At 59.5% G+C, this 21,593-nt stretch overlaps 1 protein-coding gene across 1 annotated transcript in view; it reads left to right on the forward strand.

Annotated features, from left to right (window-relative positions):
• SLC7A5 (solute carrier family 7 member 5) overlaps positions 1-21,593 on the forward strand; it is a 36,571-nt gene that overhangs the window by 5,442 nt on the left and 9,536 nt on the right. Inside the window, exon 2 of the mRNA XM_012466072.3 lies at positions 9,968-10,093. Within this exon, the coding sequence (XP_012321495.2) occupies positions 9,968-10,093 (126 nt within the window). The remainder of the gene's footprint in view (positions 1-9,967; positions 10,094-21,593) is intronic.

Here is a 21,593-nt window from a genome sequence, read left to right on the forward strand (position 1 = left end):
CACCCTGGGTGTCCAGCGCCTGCAGCCTGTAGCCCCACGTCTCAGTCTAGGCCCGTGTAAAACCTGGCCCGGGTCGGGTTTTGGGATGCCTGCATCCCTCCGCCCCGCACCCCTCCACCCCGCATCCCTCCGCCCCGCACCCCCACGGCTGGGACCCTGGTTCAACTAATGAAGGTTCTGGGTGTGTAAGGAGCTGGGTGGGCCCCAAGATCAAGCCCTGGGCTCGGTGCAGGCGGCAGCCGGTGATTAGCGCTGAAATCCGACTTTCCCAGCCAGACATGAAAGTGCTGCCGGCGCCTGGGCAGGTCACGCCGCATCATGGGATTCGGGGCCAGCCGGGCGAGTCCACGGAAGCACATGACCCCGAGGCACACCGGAGAGCCTAGCGGGCACTTCTGACCCTTTTTTCCTGGGTCACAGACCTCTTTCATAATCCAACAGAATGTGCAGAATCTTGCCCAGAAATGTGTATCAGGCGCCTTCACACAGAACGGTGGGCTGCGCAGACCCCCTGGAGCCTGCCAGGGTGAGAGGCGCCTCCTGGAGAGTGTTGTCCAAGGCAGGGCCAGGCTTGGACTCACACTTCTTTCTTTTTTTTTTTGAGATGGAGTCTTGCTCTGTCACCAGGCTGGAGTGCAGTGGCACAGTCTCGGCTCACTGCAACCTCCGCCTCCTGGGTTCAAGCAATTCTTCCACCTCAGCCTCCCGAGTAGCTGGGACTACAGGTGCGTGCCACCACGCCTGGCTAATTTTTTTGTATTTTTACAACATGGGATTTCACCATGTTGGCCAAGATGGTCTCGATCTCTTGACCTTGTGATCCGCCCACCTTGGCCTCCCAAAGTGCTGGGATTCTAGGCATGAGCCACCACACCCAGCTTGGACTCACACTTCTCATCACCACTTTCCACCCCAGCCTTTGAAGCCAGTGATAATCCCCAATTTACATCTGGGGAAACTGAGGCAGACTCGAGCTGGGAGCCTGGGGACACAGTGCCTACCTCTACACTGAAGCCCCCATTTGTCATCAGCCATAGGGGAGCACACAGCCACTCCTGGGGAGTATGCTGGGGGCCAAGGGTCTGCGGTGGTGCCAGTCAGCAAGGCCGGGTGGCCCGTTCAACCCGGGTAAGGACACAGATAGGTCAGAGGCTCCTCTGTGTCCCCAGCCACCCCTGGGGGCCCTCACAGCCTCCACCCTTCTGCATCCTTCCCAGACTCATAGCAGGTGCGCTGGACAGCCGCAGGGTTCTGCCCCACAGTAGACCTGGCTGTCCCTGGAGGCTTACCTGGATGGCTGCCATGGGCAGGCCTTGCCCAGCAGGGACAGGACGTGTATATGCATGCAGATTGGTACTCTGCACCCGCCTGCTCCCCGGAGGCCCCGTGGCATCACCCCCTTCCCGCCGCTGCCCTGTTCCAACAGGAGGGCAGGGCCCCTCGCCCAGCGTCTCCTTCCCTGATCCTGGCTGAGTCCTGAACTCTCCCTCCGGAAGGTGGACTCAGCACCTGTGTGCCGCCAGGAGCAGGGGAGGCGTCTCTGTCTCTGCATCCCTGTCCGAGGACGGTTCTCCCCGCCCTAGGATTTGCCCAGCACGTGAGGAATGAGCCGGACTTCCCGTGCATTCAGCCCCTGAGAGCGTGATGCCTGCGCACCTGCTGTCTGCTGAGTCTCACTGACCTCTGGCAGGCCGGCATCTGTAACTGCTGATACGCTGTCCTGTGTGAGCTGCTTGTTAATGAGAAAGCCAAACTCTAAAATATTTGAAGAGTTTTATTCTGAGCCAAATGTGAGGACTAAGGCCTGGAGGCCCTGAAGACCTGTGCCCCAGGGGGCTGCGCCACAGCTCAAGGTCATACATTTCACAAGGACGAAAGTTACGGACAGCCATCAGTCCATACGTGGAAGGGTCTTGTTTCTGCCAGGAAAGGCGGAGCATCTCCAGAGTAGGAGGGGCTCCACAGTCACCGGTGCGTTCAAAGATTTATTTATTTTTCTTTTATATACACATATATTTGTGAGCTGGAGTCTCGCTCTATCACCCAGGCTGGAGTACAGTGGCGAGATCTCAGCTCACTGCAATGTCCGTCTTCTGGGTTCAAGTGATTCTCCTGCCTCAGCCTCCCGAGTAGCTGAGACTACAGCTGTGCGCCACCACACCCAGCCAGTTTTGTGTTTTAGTAGAGATGGGGTTTTGCCGTGTTGGCCAGACCGGTCTCAAACTCCTGACCTGAGGTGATCCGCCCGTCTCAGCCTCCCACAGTGCTGGATTTACCACACCTGGCCAAAGATTTTCTGATTCACAATTGGTTGAAAGAGTTACTAGTTAAAGACCTGGAATCAGTAGGAAGGAATATCTGGGTAAGTTAGGAGGTCCTGAAGACCAAGATTCTATTCTTGCTTTTTCTTTTCTTTTTAAGATGGAGTCTTACTCCGCTGTCCAGGCTGGAGTGTAATGGTACAATCTCAGCTCACTGTAGCCAGATTCAAGTGATTCTCCTGCCTCAGCCTCCCAAGTAGCTGGAATTACAGGTGCCTGCCACCACGCCTGGCTAATTTTTGTATTTTTAGTAGAGGCAGGGTTTCGCCATGTTGGTCGGGCTGGTCTCAAACTCCTGACCTCAGGTGATGCACTCGCCGTAGCCTCTTGAAGTGCTGGGATTACAGGCATGAGCTACTGCGCCCAGCCCAGAGACCAAGATTCTTCTTGTGGACGAACCCTCCAGGTAGCAGGCTTGAGTAGGTAGTACTGGTGTCTGTCAGACCTGAAAAGGTGCCAGGCTCACTTCAATCTCCCCTGGATCAGGAAGAGCCCTAGAAAGGGAAGGGAGTTCTTTACAGAATGTAGATTTTCCCCACAAGAGACAGCTTTTCAGGGCCATGTTAAAACGTCAGAGGTATATATTTTGGGGTAAGATGCTTCCGTCTCCTCCAGGGCCTCCTCCCTGTCATGCGATCCTGTACGACAGTCAGCTGTTGTGGCTCCAGTCTGTCAGCCTTAAGATCTCTGTTTTAATGCTAGTGCTGGTCAGCTGTACCTGAATTCAGGAGGGAGGGGGATAATGAGGCATACATGACCCCTCTTCCCATCGTGACCTGATTTTTAGGTTAACTTTGGAATCCCCTTGGCCAAGAGGGAGGGGTCCATTCAGTCGGTTGGGGGCTTAGAATTTTATTTTTGGTGTACATGCTCAGACTGCCACTGGTACAGAACCAAGGCCCTGTGACCCCAGGGCCAGCCCAGCATTTTGTCCCTGTGCTCTCTAGCCGCTGGAGGCTGGTGCGGGATTCCACCCACAGCTCACATGTGGCTTCAGAGCCAGAGGGCTTTTGGGGCTGTGTCTTCACCTGGTAACATGTAGGGGCCCTGTGAGCTGAGTCGCCTGAAGAGCCCAGGGTCTCTGCAGAAGGCCTGAGCAGGGCCCAGGCTCTGTCCCTGGAGCTCTGAGTCCCTCAAGCTGTGTGGCCCAGAGCCAGGCATTTGACATCTCTGGGTGCTTGTTTTAGAGCTGGGAGTCTGGGGTGGCTTGGGTCTGCGGCAGGGGTCAGGTAGCGGAGGGGCCAGCCAGGAATCAAACAGCCCTGACAGGTAATAGGGCAGGTAGGGAGGGCAGGAGCCCCTGGCCAGCGCATGCCCTGAGATGGCTTCAGGACCCGCTCAGAGCTGAGGCTCCCCATCACCAGGGATTCTTCCTGGCTTCCATCACCACACCTGCAGAGTCTGTCGCGGCTGCCTCCGCCTGTGAGCTGGACAGGCTCTGTGCTGGCTAAGCCTGAGTGCTCTCTGCTCGGTGAGTTCATTGTGTGGTGTTTGCTTCCACTTGCTGCTGAACTGGACTGGCCTGGATGTTGGCCAGGAGCCCACGTGGGTTTGCTGCTTCTCTGGGACAGCCAGGATTGAAAAGCCCGGTTAAGCAGCCAGAGCACGAGGATGACATTTAGACCAGAGTATCCTCACTCCGCTGCCCAGGAACTGCTGTGTGCCTTTCAGCAAGTAGGACAACCTCTCTGATCTGTGTTTACCCCAGCTATAAAATGCAGGTGCTGCATTGGCTGCCACAAGTGTCCTTCCACCCCCACAATACTGTGACTGGAGCGATTTTCTCTCCTTTTTCTTGTTAGCCTGACTGATGCAGCTGTAGAGGTTTCGGAGTGGGGCGTGGGTTTCTAGGCCAGAGATGCGTGAGGCTCCACACTTAGCCAACAGTGGTGGCTCCTTATCACTGGTGCCCACGGCTTCATCTGTGCCCCGAAGATAATGGCGCAGCAGTGACTGATCAGATCAGTGGTGATGCTTTCATGGGTCACATAGGACACGTCCGTGCGTGAGGCATTTCGCCTGTGCACCGGAAGGCGGTGTTCCAATCTGTTAGAAAAGGAAAGGGAGGCTCAGTCCCCGAAGTAACCGAGTTACAGCATTTCAGCACCAGGTGGCCTGATGTCAGGGCTTTGGAGGCGGCGGGTGACCCTTCCTGGCGGTCTCCTGGAGTCGGGACCTTGGGAAACCCATATTCCCCAGGACGCTTGCGTCGGGAGAACGTGACCAAATGAGAAGTTGCCCTTTTTGGGTTCTCCCGCTCACCCTGGGACTTGGGGTGTCAGCAGATTTCAGAGCTTCCCAAATCTGCACCTTCCTGGGCTGTTTGAAACGAGTGTGTCAGCCCCATTCCGGACAGCTGCTGACGCCTCCACCCCCGTGCCAGCCGGGACAGTGCGGTCGGACCTAACTCAGCCGCGGGTAAAAATGGAAAAAGGCACAAAGACATGTGTTCGAGGGCTGCTCACAGGGAATTTGGAAATGTGACACCAGCCTGTTAGTGATTTGTTTCCGCAGGAATCAGTGAATCAACACTGAGCAGGTGGGCAGGCCCAGGGTCCTGGGTCATCTCTCTGCTTGTCTGGGTTGGCTTCGTGTCCGCATGGCCCGCAGGTGGGGCCTTGTGCTCCGCGGAGACTGGGCATCCACACGGGAGGCGCCGCCTCTGCTGCCCTGCCCTGAACTGCTGTTTCCTTGGGGTTTCTGGACCCCTTTGACCTCTCTCTGTGGCCGGCAATGGGGAGGCAGGTGGGTCTGGAGCCCGCATGGGGGGCTCAGCGTTCCAGCCCATTCTGGGGAGAGGTTGGGCCTTGGGTGGGGACAGGGGTCACAGGGTCAGACACATTGATTTTCTGGACCCCAGTGGAAATGACGTGTCCATCAGGAAGGCACCGTGTGTGCGGGGCTGGGGGATGTGGGCCAGCAGCGCCAGCCTCCCTAGGAGCTTGTTCTATGCCGATGTGTTCCCCCGCACCCCCCACCCCTGCCAATGCTTTTACATGCCCCACGGGGGGATGACCTGGGAGGTTGTGGAGAAGGTGGAGGCTTGCCCTCGGAGCAGGGGATATTGAGACCCGCAGTGGCCAGGGAGGAAGGCACTGATTTCACTAAGCCCCATGTTCACTGGGCTCCCATTAAGTTCGGGGCCCTGTGTGTACCGAGTGGGTTCCGACAAAGAAGCTATCTCAGGACCCCCAGCCAGCTGCAAGAGGGGTTCCAGGCTCCAAGGCTGGGTGTCAGGTTTGAGAGGTACCGGCTGGGCTCAGGGCTGCAGGCTAGGCTGGGTGGGACGGGACCAGTGTCGGGCCAGGGTCAGCTGCTGCTCTCTTACCCAGGGCCGACTGCTGTGCCGGGTGTGCTCTGGGGGACGAGGCTGCCTGGCCTTCCTGCAGCCAGCGAAGCCACCAGCCACTTCCTGTGTGCTGTCTCCGGCAGTTCCACGTAAATGATCGTCATTTGCCCATAAGGCAGCACGGCTCACAGGCCTCGGACTGTCTCTGCCCCAGAGCTGGCCCTTTGTATCAACAGACTCTGAAACCATGTGCATACGCTCTCCTTCCACAGACTCCTGGAGGAAGTCCCTGGGGGCCTGGCGGCAGCGCCTCCATTCCTTTTGGGCCTGAAAGGGATGGAGGGGACTTTTGGACGTGTGCCTGGGGCACTCAGAGTGGCCAGGCTTAGGCTCGAAGGGGCCAGGGAGGAAGATACCAATTTCCTAAACCCCGTGCTCATTGGGTACCCCCACTCAAAGACAGGCCGAGGTGCTGAGCCCTGCAGGACTCACTGCTCTGTCCGGCTGCGGGGCAGGTGAGGATTGGTGGCCCAGGGGGCGGCCTCTCTGGCCAGCAAAGAGGATTTTCCTCATGGCTGGGCCTGAGCCTTATCCACAGACGCTCCGTACCTGCTACACGTTTGTCACCAGAAAGCATTAGGCATTAGTCTGTGTGGGGCGGGTTCCTGGGGCCTGGGGTCCACACCCAGCTGGGGCCGTGGTTCTCATCTGCTCTCCACGTCGAAAACCCCTGTTACTGGTCTTTCCCCCACCCTGTCCTCTGACACTGGGCCCTGCGGGACCTGTCCTCCCACACTGGACCCTGAAGGACCGTCCCTGTATCTGGCAGGATTTTATCGGGAGCTGGACAGAATTGGGACCAGGCGACCAAGTTGCCAGCATCAGGGGAGGCAGACAGGTTCAGATGCTGCAGAAGTGAGTTCAGGGGGTGCCAGGCAGAGGAGGTGCCTCGGGTTAGGGAGCCTTTGGGTACTCCTCAGAATCATCTCCCCCATGGGAGAGGCCAGGAGCCACGAGAAGGCAGCCTCCTGGTTTACAAGTCGGGGGAAGGGGCTGCACATGCGAGTCGGGAGGGAGCAGGGTGAGGGGTCGAGGTGTGCACCTGTCCTGTCTGTGGGCCTTCCCTGTTCAGGCACCTTCTTGCACTGTCTGTGAGGTCAGTATCTCTGGGAGCTCACTCCAGAGATGGGGAGGCACGGGGGTGGGTGAGGGTGTCCCCCTAGCCCATGCCGGGTGGTGGCAACCTCCCCAGGACACCGCACCTGCCCCTGGGGGGTGATGGGGTGTAGGTGAAGGGAGGAGGAGGGCAGGGGTCCCTCCAATGCACTTTTTCCAAGGGACCCCGGCCAGCCAGCCAGGTGGGAGGCAGCCAGATGACCACGGGGAAGGGCATGCCAGTCTGGGAGGGGCTCCCAGCTCAGCCTGCCCGACTATCTGCAGATCAAGCCAAGCCACAGGGCTTTATCTCCTGGCCCAGCTGTCCCCGAGGGCCAGCACAGCCACACTTATCTGGGGTTGCTGACCCTGTGTGCTCACCACCACTGCCCCCCTCCACCGCTGCTCCCACTCGGGACACAGCCCTGCCCATCTCCCTGCTGTGGGGTCAGCCAGCATCCCCTCAGAGGTGTGGACACTGAGGCTGGGGAGGGGGCAGGTCCCAGCAGAGGCTGAGGTTGAAACCCCCGACTTCTCCCATGACTGCCTCGTCTCCTTAAAGCCAGAAAGTACTGAACCCACATGAATCCATGTATTTGTTTAAGATTTTATTTCATCCTAAAAGTTAAAGAAAGGACATTGTGGAGAATAATGAAGCCTTTGTTTACTCATCACCCAACGTCAGTAAACATTAAAATTTATGTTCTTGTTATAAAAGAAAGAAATATGATAAGTTCCCCTTTGTTCTGTGGCCGTGCGCTTTCCACCTGACTTCCAAGACCCAGCCCCTCCTGTCTGCCTGCCCGGTGGTTATTTTTAATGTCAGGAGATGATCCGGTGAGTGCTCCCTGTGGCACCCACCAGCCCCTGAGGACTGTTTTCGGTTGGGACTGGGCAGGCGGGGTCGTGTTGGTGGGGGTGTGGCGGGGGGGCCTGGCATCTTTCCCACCCAGGGTGACAGCTGTGATGGCGTCATTGCCCAGCACCATGTCAGTGTGGCAGAACAGCCCATGGCTGGCACTTCTGGGCAAATCACTGCCTTTCCTGGACCCCCTCCAGCCCCCGAGCAGAGGTGACAGCCGCCTCGGGGGCCGCATCCAGTGCCGGCAGCGCCTGTCTGGTTTCTGGAGTTCGGTGGCGGCCGCGTGCCTGCTGTCTCCTGGGGAAAGGCAGCCTCCTCTGTGGCTTGGCCACGCCTCCTCCACCTCCCTCTGGGGCGAGTGATGCAATCGGCCAGCCTCTTGCAAATCCGGAATCCGGAAAGCCCGCGCTTGCCGGCAAGGTCCCTGAGGCCTGGCTTCTTCTGTGGTCACCCTCCACCCCTGTAAGTAAATGGGACTGTCAAGCCAGGACCTGCCTCTCGCCCTGGGCAGTGCAGAAGGAACTGCCCAGACCCACTGAGCAACCCAGCTGAGCCCCGAGGGTTGGACTGGAGGCTGTGGACTGGTGACATTTACATGTCCCTGGGAGTCCTGGGACGAGGGGATTTTCCCACTCCTCACCGCTTCACTTAGGGTGAGGAGTGGAGGGAAGTTTCACACTTTTTGTTTTAGGAATGGCAGCGAACACAATTACTTTCAGACATTTGTCAGCCAGGCTTTCCCGGTGCCCAGCAGTCGCCTCCGCTCCGGCTTCTAGGAGGTGTGGCAGGCTGGTTGGTTCCCGAGAGATGGGAGGGGAGGCTGGCAGCCGTTCCTCACTCCAGGAACTACTGTGTGTTCCCCACCTGGTGTGGTCGGTTAATCAGCATGGATGTCTTTCCTTGGGGTCTGTTGCTCAAACTAAAAATTCCATAGGATTTGTTCTGCTGGGAAAAAGCCACTCACTGGAGTCCCCAAGGCCGCGGCTGGCAGCATCTTCTGAGCACGCCTCCCGTGCGGAAAGAGAAGAGGAAGCCGTGGCCTTTCCGGTGCTCTCGCCTGCCTGCAGCCTGAGCAGTGCTGTGCGGGTGGCCCATGGTGGGCTTTGCCCACTTCTGGGGTGTAGACGCTCTCATGGGCAGATTTCAAGCTCCTGACAACTACAAATACCTCGTGGGCACAGAGGAGTGAAGGGCAGTGCGGCTGGCAGTGAGGGGTGTCACGGAGTCGGTGCCTCTGGGTTAATGTGATTTACTTCATTCTAAGTTGTGGGAGTGGCTGTTTCCCACCAGCTCACAGATCCCTGAATAGCGGCTCAGCGTGCCTGTGTATGTCAACAAATAACCCCGGAACACACACAAACGCACTCTCTGGCCTAGAGCTGGGGCCTTACAGGGCCCTGGAGGACTTGCTGGTGTCTGGAGACCTGTCTGAGTGTACCTGACCCCACATCTCGAGGCTGGGCCTGTGTATCCTTCACGGGGCACAGGGTCCCCGTCCCTGAGTGGCTCCCAGTCCAAAGCTCTGCGGTCCCACACAACGTGGAGCTTTCCCTCTGGGAAAATCACCCGGCAAGTGAAATCCGACCCAGAGGGGACACAGGAGTGCTCCCGTGGGACAGCATGGGCACCCCCAGGAGGGGCTCTGGCTGTGAACTGAACGGGTGCCCAGCAGCACCTTCTGGGGCAGGGGTTCCAGCCGTCTGTGTGGAGTTCCTTGGGCCTCAGGCTTCTGAAGCACGCAGTGCTGTTTTCGGTTTCAGCATGTGCAGCTCTGTTCATCACAGGCCCCCGCGGCCCCTCCCATGCTGCACTAGCCCCCTTGTCCCCAGGTGACTGGCTGGGTAGTTCCAGGGTAGCAGGACACCCCACTTTGAGGAAAGGGTCCCACCCTTGTCGAGGTTGGCAGCTGGGCTGTGCATGGGTCTCACCATCAGGCCAGGGTGCTGTGTAGGTGCAAAAAGATGTAGTGGGTACCTTCCGAGTGGCAGGGTCACCTTGCTCACCTGGGTCTCTGGAGACAGCGCCCCCACTGGAAGCCCTGACTACAGATGGTGCTCTGGCCTGGTGCAGTGGGGGAGCAAGGGAAGGTCCTTTATAGCCCTTGACGGGCACCTAGGATCTAGCCCTTAGACCTAAAAGAACTGTGAACCTTATCAAAACAGGTCCCAGAAAATCACAGCCTGCCTAGGGGCTGGAATGACCAGAGCTGGTTCAGGAGCTTGTTTCTCTGGTGGACCCAGCCCTGGCACTGGGGTGGGGTGGGGTGGGGTGGTCACCTCCCAGCCTCCCCTGGAGCTGGTGTCTGCCTCTGGGACTCACTACTGCCCTCTGTCCCTCCAGTGCTGCTCACGGCCGTCAACTGCTACAGCGTGAAGGCCGCCACCCGGGTCCAGGATGCCTTCGCCGCCGCCAAGCTCCTGGCCCTGGCCCTGATCATCCTGCTGGGCTTCGTCCAGATCGGGAAGGGTGAGTATGGCCCCCAGGCCCCACCGGGAGCCCCTCGAGGCTGTGCCTGTGTGTCCTTCACAGGGCACAGGGTCCCCATCCCCAAGTGGCTCCCAGTCCAAAGCTCTGCCGTCCCACACAACGTGGAGCTTTCCCTCTGGGAAAATCACCCAGCAAGTGAAATCCGACCCAGAGGGGACACAGAAGTGCTCCCGTGGGGCAGCCGATGCGTTGTAACCACCTGGGGAGAAGGCAGAACGTTCCAGCCCTGGCAGGGGCTGGGCTGACCTCCCCGCACCACCTCACCCGGGGTCTGTCAGAGTCCCTTGTGCTGTCACCCCCAACCCTCCCACAATGGGGCCGTGCGCCTGGTCGTGCTGTGATTTATTCGTCTCTCCATGGCAGGGTGGGATTGTCTCTGTTTCTGTCTTCTTATTGAGAAAGATCAGATAAGCATGGAAAACAAAACACACCTTGGAAGCCCGTCACTAGACGTGCCCACCGTTCTCATTCAGGAGCAAGTGACAGCCAGCAGGCGCGAAAGTTTTAAGGCTGGGGGGCCCAGGCTTTGGTCGTGTGCTGTGCAGCCTCGGGGAAATCACTCACACTCACTCTCTCTGAGCCTTTTTCCGAGCTGCTTTCTCTTGGGGCTGCTGGGAGGAATAACAAGGAGAATGAGTGTGAAATGGCCCCCACCCCTGGCACGTGCATTCTGTCGACATTGGCTGACACAGTTGGCATTTTGCTGGGTGTCTCTGGACCCTGTAGCACACACCCCGTGGATCTGTGTTCTGTGTCTGCCTGCAAAGCCTCTACCGCTGCCGCACTGTGCTATTCTGCGGTGAGGTCAGGCTGGGGTTTAATAAGCAGTCCCTGTTTGAGTGGTCACAGCTCCTGGGGGACACAGTCCTGGGCGCTGGATCCCGCCTGTGGCTGGGTGCAGTTGGAGTAGAGTCCAGTGCGGATGCCGCTCTGCAGTTCCTTCTGAGTTTGTCTCCATCCCTGTTGGAGCCAGCCTAGGAGCAGAGCAGTTAGGAATGTCCTCGTTCTCTTCTCTCCCAGAGCCTGAGGTGAAGGTGGCTCCCCCTGAGCTGTGGCACTGTCGCTGAGTGGGGGCACCCTGCAGATGCAAGCTCTGGTGACTTATAGTTGCTCATGGCTACGGAGAAGTCGCCTGGTCCCACATGGCCATGGGGAAGGCAGGTGGGGCCCCAGGGATGCAGAGGACAGGGCAGGCCCCTACCTAGCAAGCTGTGAGCTGCCCTGCCCCTTCCTGCCCCATGCACGTCCAGACCAAAACATGCAGACACGTGGATACCGCCTCATCCTGCATGGGGCCCTGCCTCGGGTCCAGGCTGCCCTCATGTGTGCACTCTGCTGCTGGTGGGCTGTGATCTGAACGGGTGCCCAGCAGCACCCAGCATGCAGCCAGGGCCTTGGCCGGGCCTCCCCCTTGCTCCCGGTGCCCCCTGCTGGCCAAACACAGCACTTTGCCCAGCTGCAGCTGGGGTGAGGGCTCTGCGCCCAGCAGGTGACCTGGGCTGCAGGGGACACGGTGCTGGACTATACTGACTGACAGGGAGATGAGCTCCTGGGGCTGGCGCCAGACCGCCTTTATCAAATACATTAATCTGTACGAAGCCCGCAGCAGACATTGGCCACCTGTGTCGTCATTGTCAAGGGGAACGTCCCACCAGATTCCCAGGTGGCTCTTGAAGGTGGCCCAGGTCATCCCTTCAGTAGCTCAAACCCATCCCCCATGCATGTGTCTGACTGGGGATTCTCAGTCACTCGGGGTACCAGAGCCACCTGAGAGCTGCTGGGACACTCCAGTGCTGAAACTCACTGGGACCTCAGGTTCCATCACCTCACTCAAGACAAGACTCACTCATTCCATGGCTCCCGGGCACTTAGAAGTTGCCCAGAGAGGTGGTCGGGCCCAAGTAACGTTTTACAAGCAGGAGAAAAGTCCATCCCGCGCCTCCGGGAGGTGTGCAGGGAAGGGACGGGGTGCTTTGCTCGTGAAGGCCTCTGCTCGGCTGCTCTCATCAGAGAGCCAGGAGAGATGTAGGAGGGAACCTGACTTGTAAAAACAAATGTCAGTAGGGATAGCAAAGAGCTTTTCTTCAACTTGAATACATTATGCATTTATAATTCCGTTAGCTGTTGAGACATCCTCCCCCGCCGTGCTCCCCCCGCACTTCCCTTCTGAGCTTTGGATACAGTGCCACGTCTGCAGAATTCCTCTCTCCTGTTTGGCTTCAAGAGATGTGTTTTGTTACCAGATGAATGCCTTGCTTGTTAACCTGTCCACCCCTTTCTCCCAAAGCAGCTGTCTGACTTTGTATCCCCATTGGGCGCAAAGCCCTTGGCAGCTGCCTCTCCCCTTGCTGGTACCTGGCAGCAGGGCCCCAGATACTTCCAGCCCCAGTTTTGCAATGACTGGCCACTAGCACTCTCCAGGCCTGGAGAATGCAGCAAAAATCTGGCAGAGCAGGCCTGGCCCACACACCTGCCCGTCCCACACCCTGGGTGCCCTGCTCCATCGTGGCTGAAAAGGCTCCTCCTTGCTGCCCTGGGCCCCCAGGTGGACTCTGTGCTGTGGAGACGCTGGCCGTAGGGTCGCGCAGGCCTTCGACCGATGGCACAGCCTCTCGCCTGTTGCCTCCCTGTCAGGGAAGGTCATGATCACCCCTTCCCAGTTGGCCTCCACAGAACTGTCCTCAGCTCCATGTGCCGCATCTGTGCCATGTCCCAGCAAGGACGCGGCCCCGCATCCAGAGCTGGTGGGGGGACATGAGAACCAGAGGCATGAGAACGGGAGAGTCGCAGATGGGGGACAGTCAGGGCCCCCAGTGCAGACCAGAAAAGCCCTTCTGAGGGGTTGGGCCTCCCTGAGAGGCGGGGTGGGAGGGGCGGCTGGGTGAGTGACAGGGGCCGGCTCCGCAGGGACCGCCCTGGGCTGGGGCGAGGGAGCACGCAGGCCTAGGTGTCACATGAGGTTCTGCAGTTAGCCCCAGCCTTTTCGAAAGGGGAGACAGTACTCAGGTTAGGTCTCAGATGTGACCCACTGCCCCACGAGTTGTGGGTAGGGGGCAGGAGGTGACGGTGGCTTAGGCAGGAAGCTGCAGAGAGAAGTCTAGGAAGCAGAGGCCAGAGCCCCCAGGCGACTGAGATGGATGGGCCGTGGTGGGCAGGGGCACCCCAGTGTACCCTCACCTGCTCCTTTTTTTTTTTTTTTTTTTTGAGTCGGAGTTTTGCTCTTGTTACCCAGACTGGAGTGCAATGGCGCGATCTCAGCTCACCGCAACCTCCGCCTCCTGGGTTCAGGCAATTCTCCTGCCTCAGCCTCCCGAGTAGCTGGGATTACAGGCATGCGCCACCGTGCCCAGCTAATTTTTGTATTTTTAGTAGAGACCGGGTTTCACCATGTTGACCAGGATGGTCTCGATCTCTTGACCTCGTGATCCACCCGCCTCAGCCTCCCAAAGTGCTGGGATTACAGGCGTGAGCCACCGTGCCCGGCCAGTCTCCTGCTTCTTATCATTGGGTTCCTCATTCCCAACACCCAACACCCAGCCAAGGCTGAGACCTGTGCTCAGGCTCTTCCCTAAGAAGAGAGGGTGGCTGGGCCTTCACTTCCAGGGCGGAGGTGGGAGCGAGTGCACGGGCTCTGCTGTCTGCCCAGCAACGGCGCCACGTCCCTCCTGGAGGACACAATGGGGCGCTTTGTGCTTTGCTCAGGCTGCAGCGGTCAGTGGCAGAACAAACTAATCTCTCCTTGAGCAGTTACAGATCAGATAGTTGTGCAGATAAAAAGGTTCCCTGAAAACGTTTTCTGTCTCCTCCCTCCTTGTACTATTGGAGGTCATTATTCCCCTGGAGCAAGATTTGCCCTTTCACTCTGTGCACCAAGAGGAGAGCAAGCCCCGGCCAGCCACACTGCATGTCCTTCGCCCCACGAGCAGGGGCAGGAGGAGAAAATGCCTCCCCTGCGTGGGGCTCAGACCTGGGTCCCGGTGGCCGAGACCTGGATGTGATCTGCACCCATGAGTAGGGCTCTTCTGGATGGTCCCGTGTCCCAGGCGGTAAATACGTGTGTGCCACCGGGCGGTGGAGCGGGGGATGCATCTGTGTGTCACGTGACAGTTTTGAAATGATGGCCTTCGGTTCTTGGGCCTTTTAGATTCAGAGAAGTGGGGTGGCCTGCCCCAGATTCCACAGCCGTGAGCAGCGGACAGGTCCGTCCTGTCCCCACTGTGACCCTGGGCCGGCGTGCAGGGTCCTGCGCTGCCTCGGGGAGGCCCGCACCTCTTCCCAGAGTGCACCTGGGTGGAGGTTCAGGTGGGGTGTCACGTGTCATGGGAAAGGCTGGCGGGTCGGCTCCTGAGTAACACGTGCATCTTGAGAGGGTGCGGGTCAACAGGACATTCCTTCTCCCACAGGTCCCTGAGCTTTCCTGAGCCTCGTCTGTAAAATGACAGCAGCCACCCTGCTCCCAGGGCCTCCGTCCAATCCCAACGTGAAGGGCTGGGCCTCTGGGCATGTGGGAAGGGGCGGACAGAGGTGTGCGGGTGGGCCTCATGGCAGCCTGTACACAGGCCCTCACGCCCCCGCCTGCATGTCTTTGGCTGGTGAGAGCACCTGAAGCCAGCCCCTCCCGGCCCCTCCCAATCCCTGTCCCCAGGAGCTTCCTGGAGGAAGAGTTTCCACCTCCCTCTGTGGGTTGATGTCCAGCCCTCCTCTGGCCCCATCCAGCTGCGGGTGCCCGGGCCCTGTCTCAGTCCCTCCTTCCTGTGAGTGGGGGCATCTGGTCCTGGGTGATGTTTCTGACAAAGACCCCCTCGATGGTCATAGCACACACCCAGCTGTTGGGCTGTTCTGGTGGGAGAAACGTTTCCACCACACCTTGGCAGTCTGGCTCTGGGGTGTGGAGAGGTCACCTCGTGAGGGATGGATTGAGAGGCCCCCCTGGGATGTGGCTTAGAGCCACCCTTCTTCTGGGCCTGGCTCCACCTGAGTGCGTGTGAGGGTGGGTCTCTGAGCCTCGGCGTCCTCCCCTGGGAAATGGGCTGTCCTTCCTTGAAGGGACGAGGCCAGGTCACTGCATGCCCAGCACGGGAGCCACTGCCGTGCAGGGTCTGACAGCCCCTTTTCCTCACCTCACGCCCTGACTGCTGCTTTCTCCGGGGGTGAGAGCAGGCCTGGGGGTAGGTTTCAGCCTCGGAGGGCCTGGTGCAGGGGTCGAGGGGAACAGTCGGTGAAAGGCCCCACCAGGCCAGGGACCCTGACACCCTGGGCTGGGGGCTTCTGGCTCCTAGACGCCCCCTCGCTGTGTGTCCTCGTGGGAGAGCCAGCGGTCCGGGGCCTCCTTGTAAGGATGAGAATCCTGTCAGGTCACACCCCCACCCTGAGGATCCTGCTTGCCCTTAACCCATAGAGGCCCCATGTCCACATGCAGCCACAGGTGGTTAACGTGGGGCAGATGGAGCTTCAGGCCCCGCTCTCCCGGCAGGAAATAGGGCGAGTCCCGGGCCTCAGAGCGACCTCCAGCTGAGTCCAGACCGTGTTAACCGAGGCAGGAGCTGGCCACAGTTCGCCTCCAGCTGCCAGAGCTCACTGTAGGAGGCTTCCAGGCCGGCCTTCCCGGGGGGACTCCCGGGCATCTCTGTGAAGCGGCTCAGGCAGGCCCAGGGTCATGCAGGGACAGACAGGACACCGCACTCAGGGACTCCCAGATCGGTGCCAGGCTCAAGTGCGGCTCTGCTGCAGACAAGCCGGGCCTGGAGCCAGGGCTGTGGCGCTGGCCGCCCAAGGGCGGGTGCTCCCGCTGCGCGACTCTCGGCACCTCTCTTGTGCCTCAAAGTCTTTACGCTCGAGCGGCCACGTCCTCCGGGAGCTCTTTGTGTCCTGTCCTGGGCCTGCCATGCTTCTGTGCGGTCGGCCTCGGGAGGATGGCAGGCTCGGGGGCGGGGGCTGTGCCGTGCTCTGGGACGGGAACGGGCTCGTCTTCCCGCTGCCTTCACCCCGCTGTGCTGTTGGTCAGATGCAGACAGAGGCCAGAGCGGCTGCAGGAAAAGGTGAGTGTGGGAGGCGTCGCGGCCACAGCCCTGTGCTGGGGACACTTCTCGGGGTCTTTTCCGGCCTGTGGAGTTGGAAGAAGCTCTTTTCCTTCTGGCGTGAGGTTGGTAGCCCTAAACAAAGGGCTTGCTCCTATATATGTTTCTAACACGGGCAGATGCCGTTCATGGTCAGAATGCGCCATCTGGTCTCTGCCAGAATCCCCAAGCCCAAATTCCTGCCCCATCACGGCTCCCAGACTTCAGATAGCCAGAGCGAAACAGGCATCTGAAAAGAGGCTCTACAGCCTGGGGTGGACAGACCAGAGGAAGCCCGGGCATGGTCCCCAGGAGGGGCCTGGGCTCTGAACCCGTGTGGCGGTCACCACACTTCCTCCCTGAGCCCACAGGGCAGCTAGCTCCCGCATGCTGACTACACAGGGCTCGCAGGCCCCCAGCCCTGGCCACGGCCAGCCCCATCTTAGATGAGGTGTGGGTTGCAGCTGCCTGGCCCCCGACCATGTCTGTGACTCACTCAGAAGAAGCAGGAGGTCTCCCCCGGGTGGCACGGTTGGCCCTGGCATGTATGGCGGTAGATGTCCACAGACTGGGTGGCTTCAGCAACAGACACGCGGACGGCCCCGGTCCTGGCAGCCAGAGGTGCAGACCCAGGGTGCCGCCTTCCCCTGCCAGCTGCTCCTGGCTGCGGGCATCGTGGGCTGGCTCCGGCTCTGTCTCCTGTGTCGTTAAGGATGCTTGTCGTCGGCCTTAATGCCGCCTCTAATCCAGATGATCTCGCCTCGAGGTCCTTTGCCTAATCGCACCTGCAGAGACCGCATTTGCCGCTCGGACACATCCTGCAGGCGTGAATTTTGGGGACACTGTTCAACACACTCCACGTAGAGCCCCACAGGGCAAAGTGGCCGGAAGGGGGCGGCTCCAGCACAGCAGAGGTCCCGCTTGAGGAGTGACTGGCCTGTCCCTGGAGGGGTTTCCAGGGCGGGGGAGGGCCCGGTCAGCCCCGGGGTTCTGGGACATCCACCCTCTACACGTTTCCATGTTCCCCGGGCTGGGCAGGCGCTTCAGGGACACACTGGCTGTGTATCGCTGAAGAGCCTCCCCGCTCAGAGACTTGTCCTCTGAGTCAGGAGCCAGCGGGTTGGCCACCTCCTGGAGGAAGGGGGAGGTCAGGCTCTCCTGTTCCACATGCATTTGGCCGCTGGGGGCAGCCCCAGGCTCTGTCAGCCGGATGCCTTCTGCTCTCCCCTTCAGCCTCGGGGTGGATGGTTCCCATGGCTGCATCTGCCGGACTCAGGGATCAAGGCCCGCTTTTCCCTGAAATCATCTCCCCAGGGTCTTTTGAGCGCTCCCACCCCAGTTACCCCATTCTCAAGGGAAGGGGATCCGGGTACGAGGCTGCTGTGCCTGGGTCCCAGGGTCACCATGGCCTTTGCAATTTGCCTGCTCTCCCAGGGCCTGGCTGTGCATTCGCTCTCACCCCCGAGGACGATGCCTTTTGGGAACAAGGAAGGGGCTGGAGGGCCCCATTCGTCAGCTGTGCGCTGAGCCTGTTCTCACATCTCTGTGGGCTCTTGCAAACGTCACGTCTTCCATTTGTCCACAGTGATTATCTTCCTCGCTGTCTTTTCGGCCACACTGTCCCCTCCTTGTGGGTGGAGGCTGACTGGAGAGCACAGAATCCAGGTGTGGAGGCTCGTGGCAGCTGGATGAGTGGCTCACTGTGGAGGCTGTGGCTGTGGGATGAATGGGTCACTCGGTCATTCCTCCAGTCCAGCTCCTGGGGCTTATATTGAAGCAGGGATCAAGTCCAAGTCTAGGGTTCGTGGGAGAGAAGGCCGCGCCAAGCCTTCTCATACGGCGTCTCGGCCTGGCGCGGCTGCCGCCGTGGGCCGTCTGTTGGGGGTGAGGACGTTCCGTGCATTGCAGGAAATCCAGCAGCATCCCCAGCCTCCATCACTCCGTGCCAGTGGCAGCCTACCCTGCCATCGAGACAACCCCACATCTCCCAGCGTGCAGAATGTCCCCTGGTCACACTGAGGAGGTGCAGGGGCACTGCCCCCAGGGTTTGAATACCCTAAATCCCAACTCCGCCTCCCCCTGCGTGTAGCCGGGAACCTGGCACAACAGCTGGTGGTGTCAGCAGATGAGTGTGGTGACCTCTCTGCATCCAGCTGCCCTGGGCTGCAGGCAGGTCTTTCCTGCCACCCTAAAGCAGAGCTGCTGTCAGAGCAGGACCCCTGGAGGCAGGCAGAGCCCCAGGGTGTCACCCCCAAGCCTGATCAGGCTGTGTCAGCCCCGGCCCCAGGGAGAGCTCGGAAGGATCCAGGCTGAGTCGCCGCTGTGGGCCAGTAGACCTGGCACCCGCTTCATGGCACCCATGGAGAGAGGGGTGGCCTCTGGTCAGGTGTCCAACAAAGCCACCTCAGTCCCGAGCCACCATCTGGCGGATTCAGGGCTGGCAAACCCCACAGCTCTGCTATGAGGCCAGATCCCCACATGCACCCCATGCCCTGTCCCTGGTCAGTGGGGGGGACACCCTGTGTCCCTGGTAGGCAGGCAGCTTAGAGGTGCTTGGGGTGGTTTGATTGGAGTCCTAAAAAGCTGAACCCCTGCCTTCCTGCCATCGCCCATGCTGGGTGAGGAATGGGTCGCACCCAAAGCTGTGAGGTTGGGGGATGCCATCCCTCCGTGCACATCCACTGTCCTCCAGGACCTTAGGCGCTCGGCAGAGAGAGTCCCTGGACAGCCTCCAGCCCAGAAGGTCCCAGCAGGACAGTCCTGGCCACACTGTCCTAAGAATGGAAGCCACACAGGGGGCTGGAGAGGGGGCTGGCCGGGACTCCCCTGCTGGAGCCTCTCGTCCAGGCTGGAGTGTAATGGCATGATCTCACTGCAACCTCTGTCTCCCGGGCTCAGGTCAGCCTCCCAGATAGCTGAGACTTTGGGCATGCACCACCATACACGTCTAGTTTTTGTATTTTCTGTAAAAACAGGGTTTGGCCATGTTTCCCAGGCTGGTGTCAGCCTCCAGTACTAAATCTACAGATGTGAGGCACTGTGCCTGGCCCGGGGATGATTTTTTTTTTTTTTTTTTTTTTTTTTTTGTGGTGGAGTCTCGTTCTGTCACCCAGGCTGGAATGCAATTGCACACTCTCGGCTCACTGCAACCTCCACCTCCCAGGTTCAAGCGATTCTCCTTTCTCAGCCTCCCAAGTACCTGGGATTACAGGTGCACACCACGATGCCCGGCTAATTTTTGTATTTTTAAGTAGAGACGGGATTTCACCATGTCGGTCACGCTGGTCTCGAACCCCTGACCTCGTGATCCGCCCGCCTCAGCCTCCCACAGTGCTGGGATCACAGGCGTGAGCCACTGTGCCCAGCTCTTTTTGTTTCTCTTTAGACGGAGTTTTGCTCTTGTTGCCCAGGCTGGAGTGCAATGGCATGAGTCTGTGCTTGGTCAGAGCAGCTGGTACTGATTTTCTTGGAAGTTTCAGAGGCTGCAGCATGGAGCTGTGCACCCCAGGGAATGCCATCGTGTGACAGGTGCTCCGTCCCCAGTGCTGGAGTTCTAGAAACGACTGTGACCACAGAGTGGAAGTTATCTAGGCCTGGCTAGGCACGGTGCTCACACCTGCAATCCCAACGCTTTGGGAGGCCAAGGCGGGTGGATCACCTCAGGCCAGGAGTTCGAGGCTAGCCTGGGCAACGTGGTGAAACCTCATCTCTACTGAATATACAAAAATTAGCTGGGTGTGGTGGAACCCTGTCTCAAAAAAAAAAAAAAAAAAGTAACCCAGGCCTTGGGGCTGCAGACGTCTGGCTACTGCCTGAAGCCCTCGCCATGTGAAGCCTCAGTGTATTCTTAGCAAAAGCAGCCACCCTCTGTGTGGTGACCAGCCACCTCTCCTGTCATGAGGCTGGAGGTCGGTCATGGGGATTGATGTGCGTGGTGGGGACCGTGCTCTGACACCTCCTTTCCATCAGCCCAGGTGTGGTCTGGGGGGCGTCACAGTGAACGGGGCACGTTTCCGGCCTCCAGCAATCACCTTCACCCCCTCCCACTGTGAGTGCCAGATAGGGGTGGCAGGACCTGGATTTTCAAGTGACCTGGCAGGTCCTTATGTGCCTGTTTCCCCACTTGCGGGACAGATGCCCGCCCCCACCACACACACACAGCAGAAGTAAGTGGGCAGGACACAGTAGGGCTCTGCAGATGTGAAAGGTCTGCACATTCCAGAACATTCTGTCAGAGAGCAGATGGGAGGGAGGCCAGAGAGGCTGTGGGCGTCTTGGCTGAGGTGCTGTGGAAAATGCCCCGTCCTGAGCCGCTCCAGGCCTGCAAGGTCAAGCCCTGCCTGCTGACCACCCTGTGACCAGGATCCGGAACACATCACATGCGGGCGGTGGCCCCGGAGCTCATTCTTCTCGGGAGATCAAGGCCTCCGCTGGTGGGGTGGCGGCCAGGCCTCGGGGAACCCACCAGCATCCCCAGCTCAGGCTGAAGATCAAAGACCTGGGCTGGGCGCACCTGGCATCCGGGACAGACAGAGCTGGGACAGAGCCGCGCATCCCGCACGCCGCGGGGAAGCAGGCGTGCCACAGGAACCGGGTCCACCCATCAGGAAGGGACCCCACGTGGGCTCTGCCTTAGGAAATCCGGTGCCACCTTTGAAGTGCACTTCGTGTGGGGTGAATGCCAAGGTTTTATGGGAACCTCTCTTCGGTTCCCCTTTGAGACATCCTCACCTCCTTGCTCTGCGGTGTTCCCCGGGCAACCGAGGCAGCTCTCCTCCTTGGGCCTGCATGCTGACCTGTGGTCAAGGCCACATGGTGGGACACAGCAGCCCTGGGGCCTGCCCTTGCCTGGACAGTTCACCACCTGACCAAGATTTCAACTTGTGCCTCCAGCTCTGTACACACCTGGCGGGTGGGCGGGGGTGACCCAGCTCCTCTGTCCTGGAGGTGTCTTTGGTCTCATTTCCAAGTTGTTCCTGAGCGCGGCCGTCTGTGAGACAGGTGTCTGTGCCACCACCGGAGCCCTGCGAGCCAGGAACGGAAACCCTACGGGGCGAGTGACCCGCAGCCAGGCGATGTATTTCGGGCCCATTTCACTAGGGAGGTGACAGCCACAGAGAGGGCCAGAGCTGTCCGAGCAGCCAGGTGACCTTGCAGAGACACCCCTTCTGTGGTGTTTACTTCCTGGCCCCCGAAGACACATCTTCCTGGGGAACCCCTGAATGCTGGTGGCCTTATTTTGAAAAAGGGTCTTTGTAGATGTGACTGAGGTTCAAGTTTTGCAATGAGGTCTTCCTGGAATAGGGTGGACCAGTCACGAAGTCCAGCAACGTGTGTCCTCAGAGGGCAAAGGAGAAGGCACTGCCCACGGGAGCACAGGGCTTGTCCTCAGACCCAGCAGGCCGCACGCTCACCGCAGTCCA

This window comes from Aotus nancymaae, unplaced genomic scaffold (genome assembly GCF_030222135.1).
Source record: "Aotus nancymaae isolate 86718 unplaced genomic scaffold, 86718_ANA_hifiasm-v0.15.2.pri h1tg000095l, whole genome shotgun sequence".
NCBI classification, from domain to species: Eukaryota; Metazoa; Chordata; class Mammalia; order Primates; family Aotidae; genus Aotus; species Aotus nancymaae.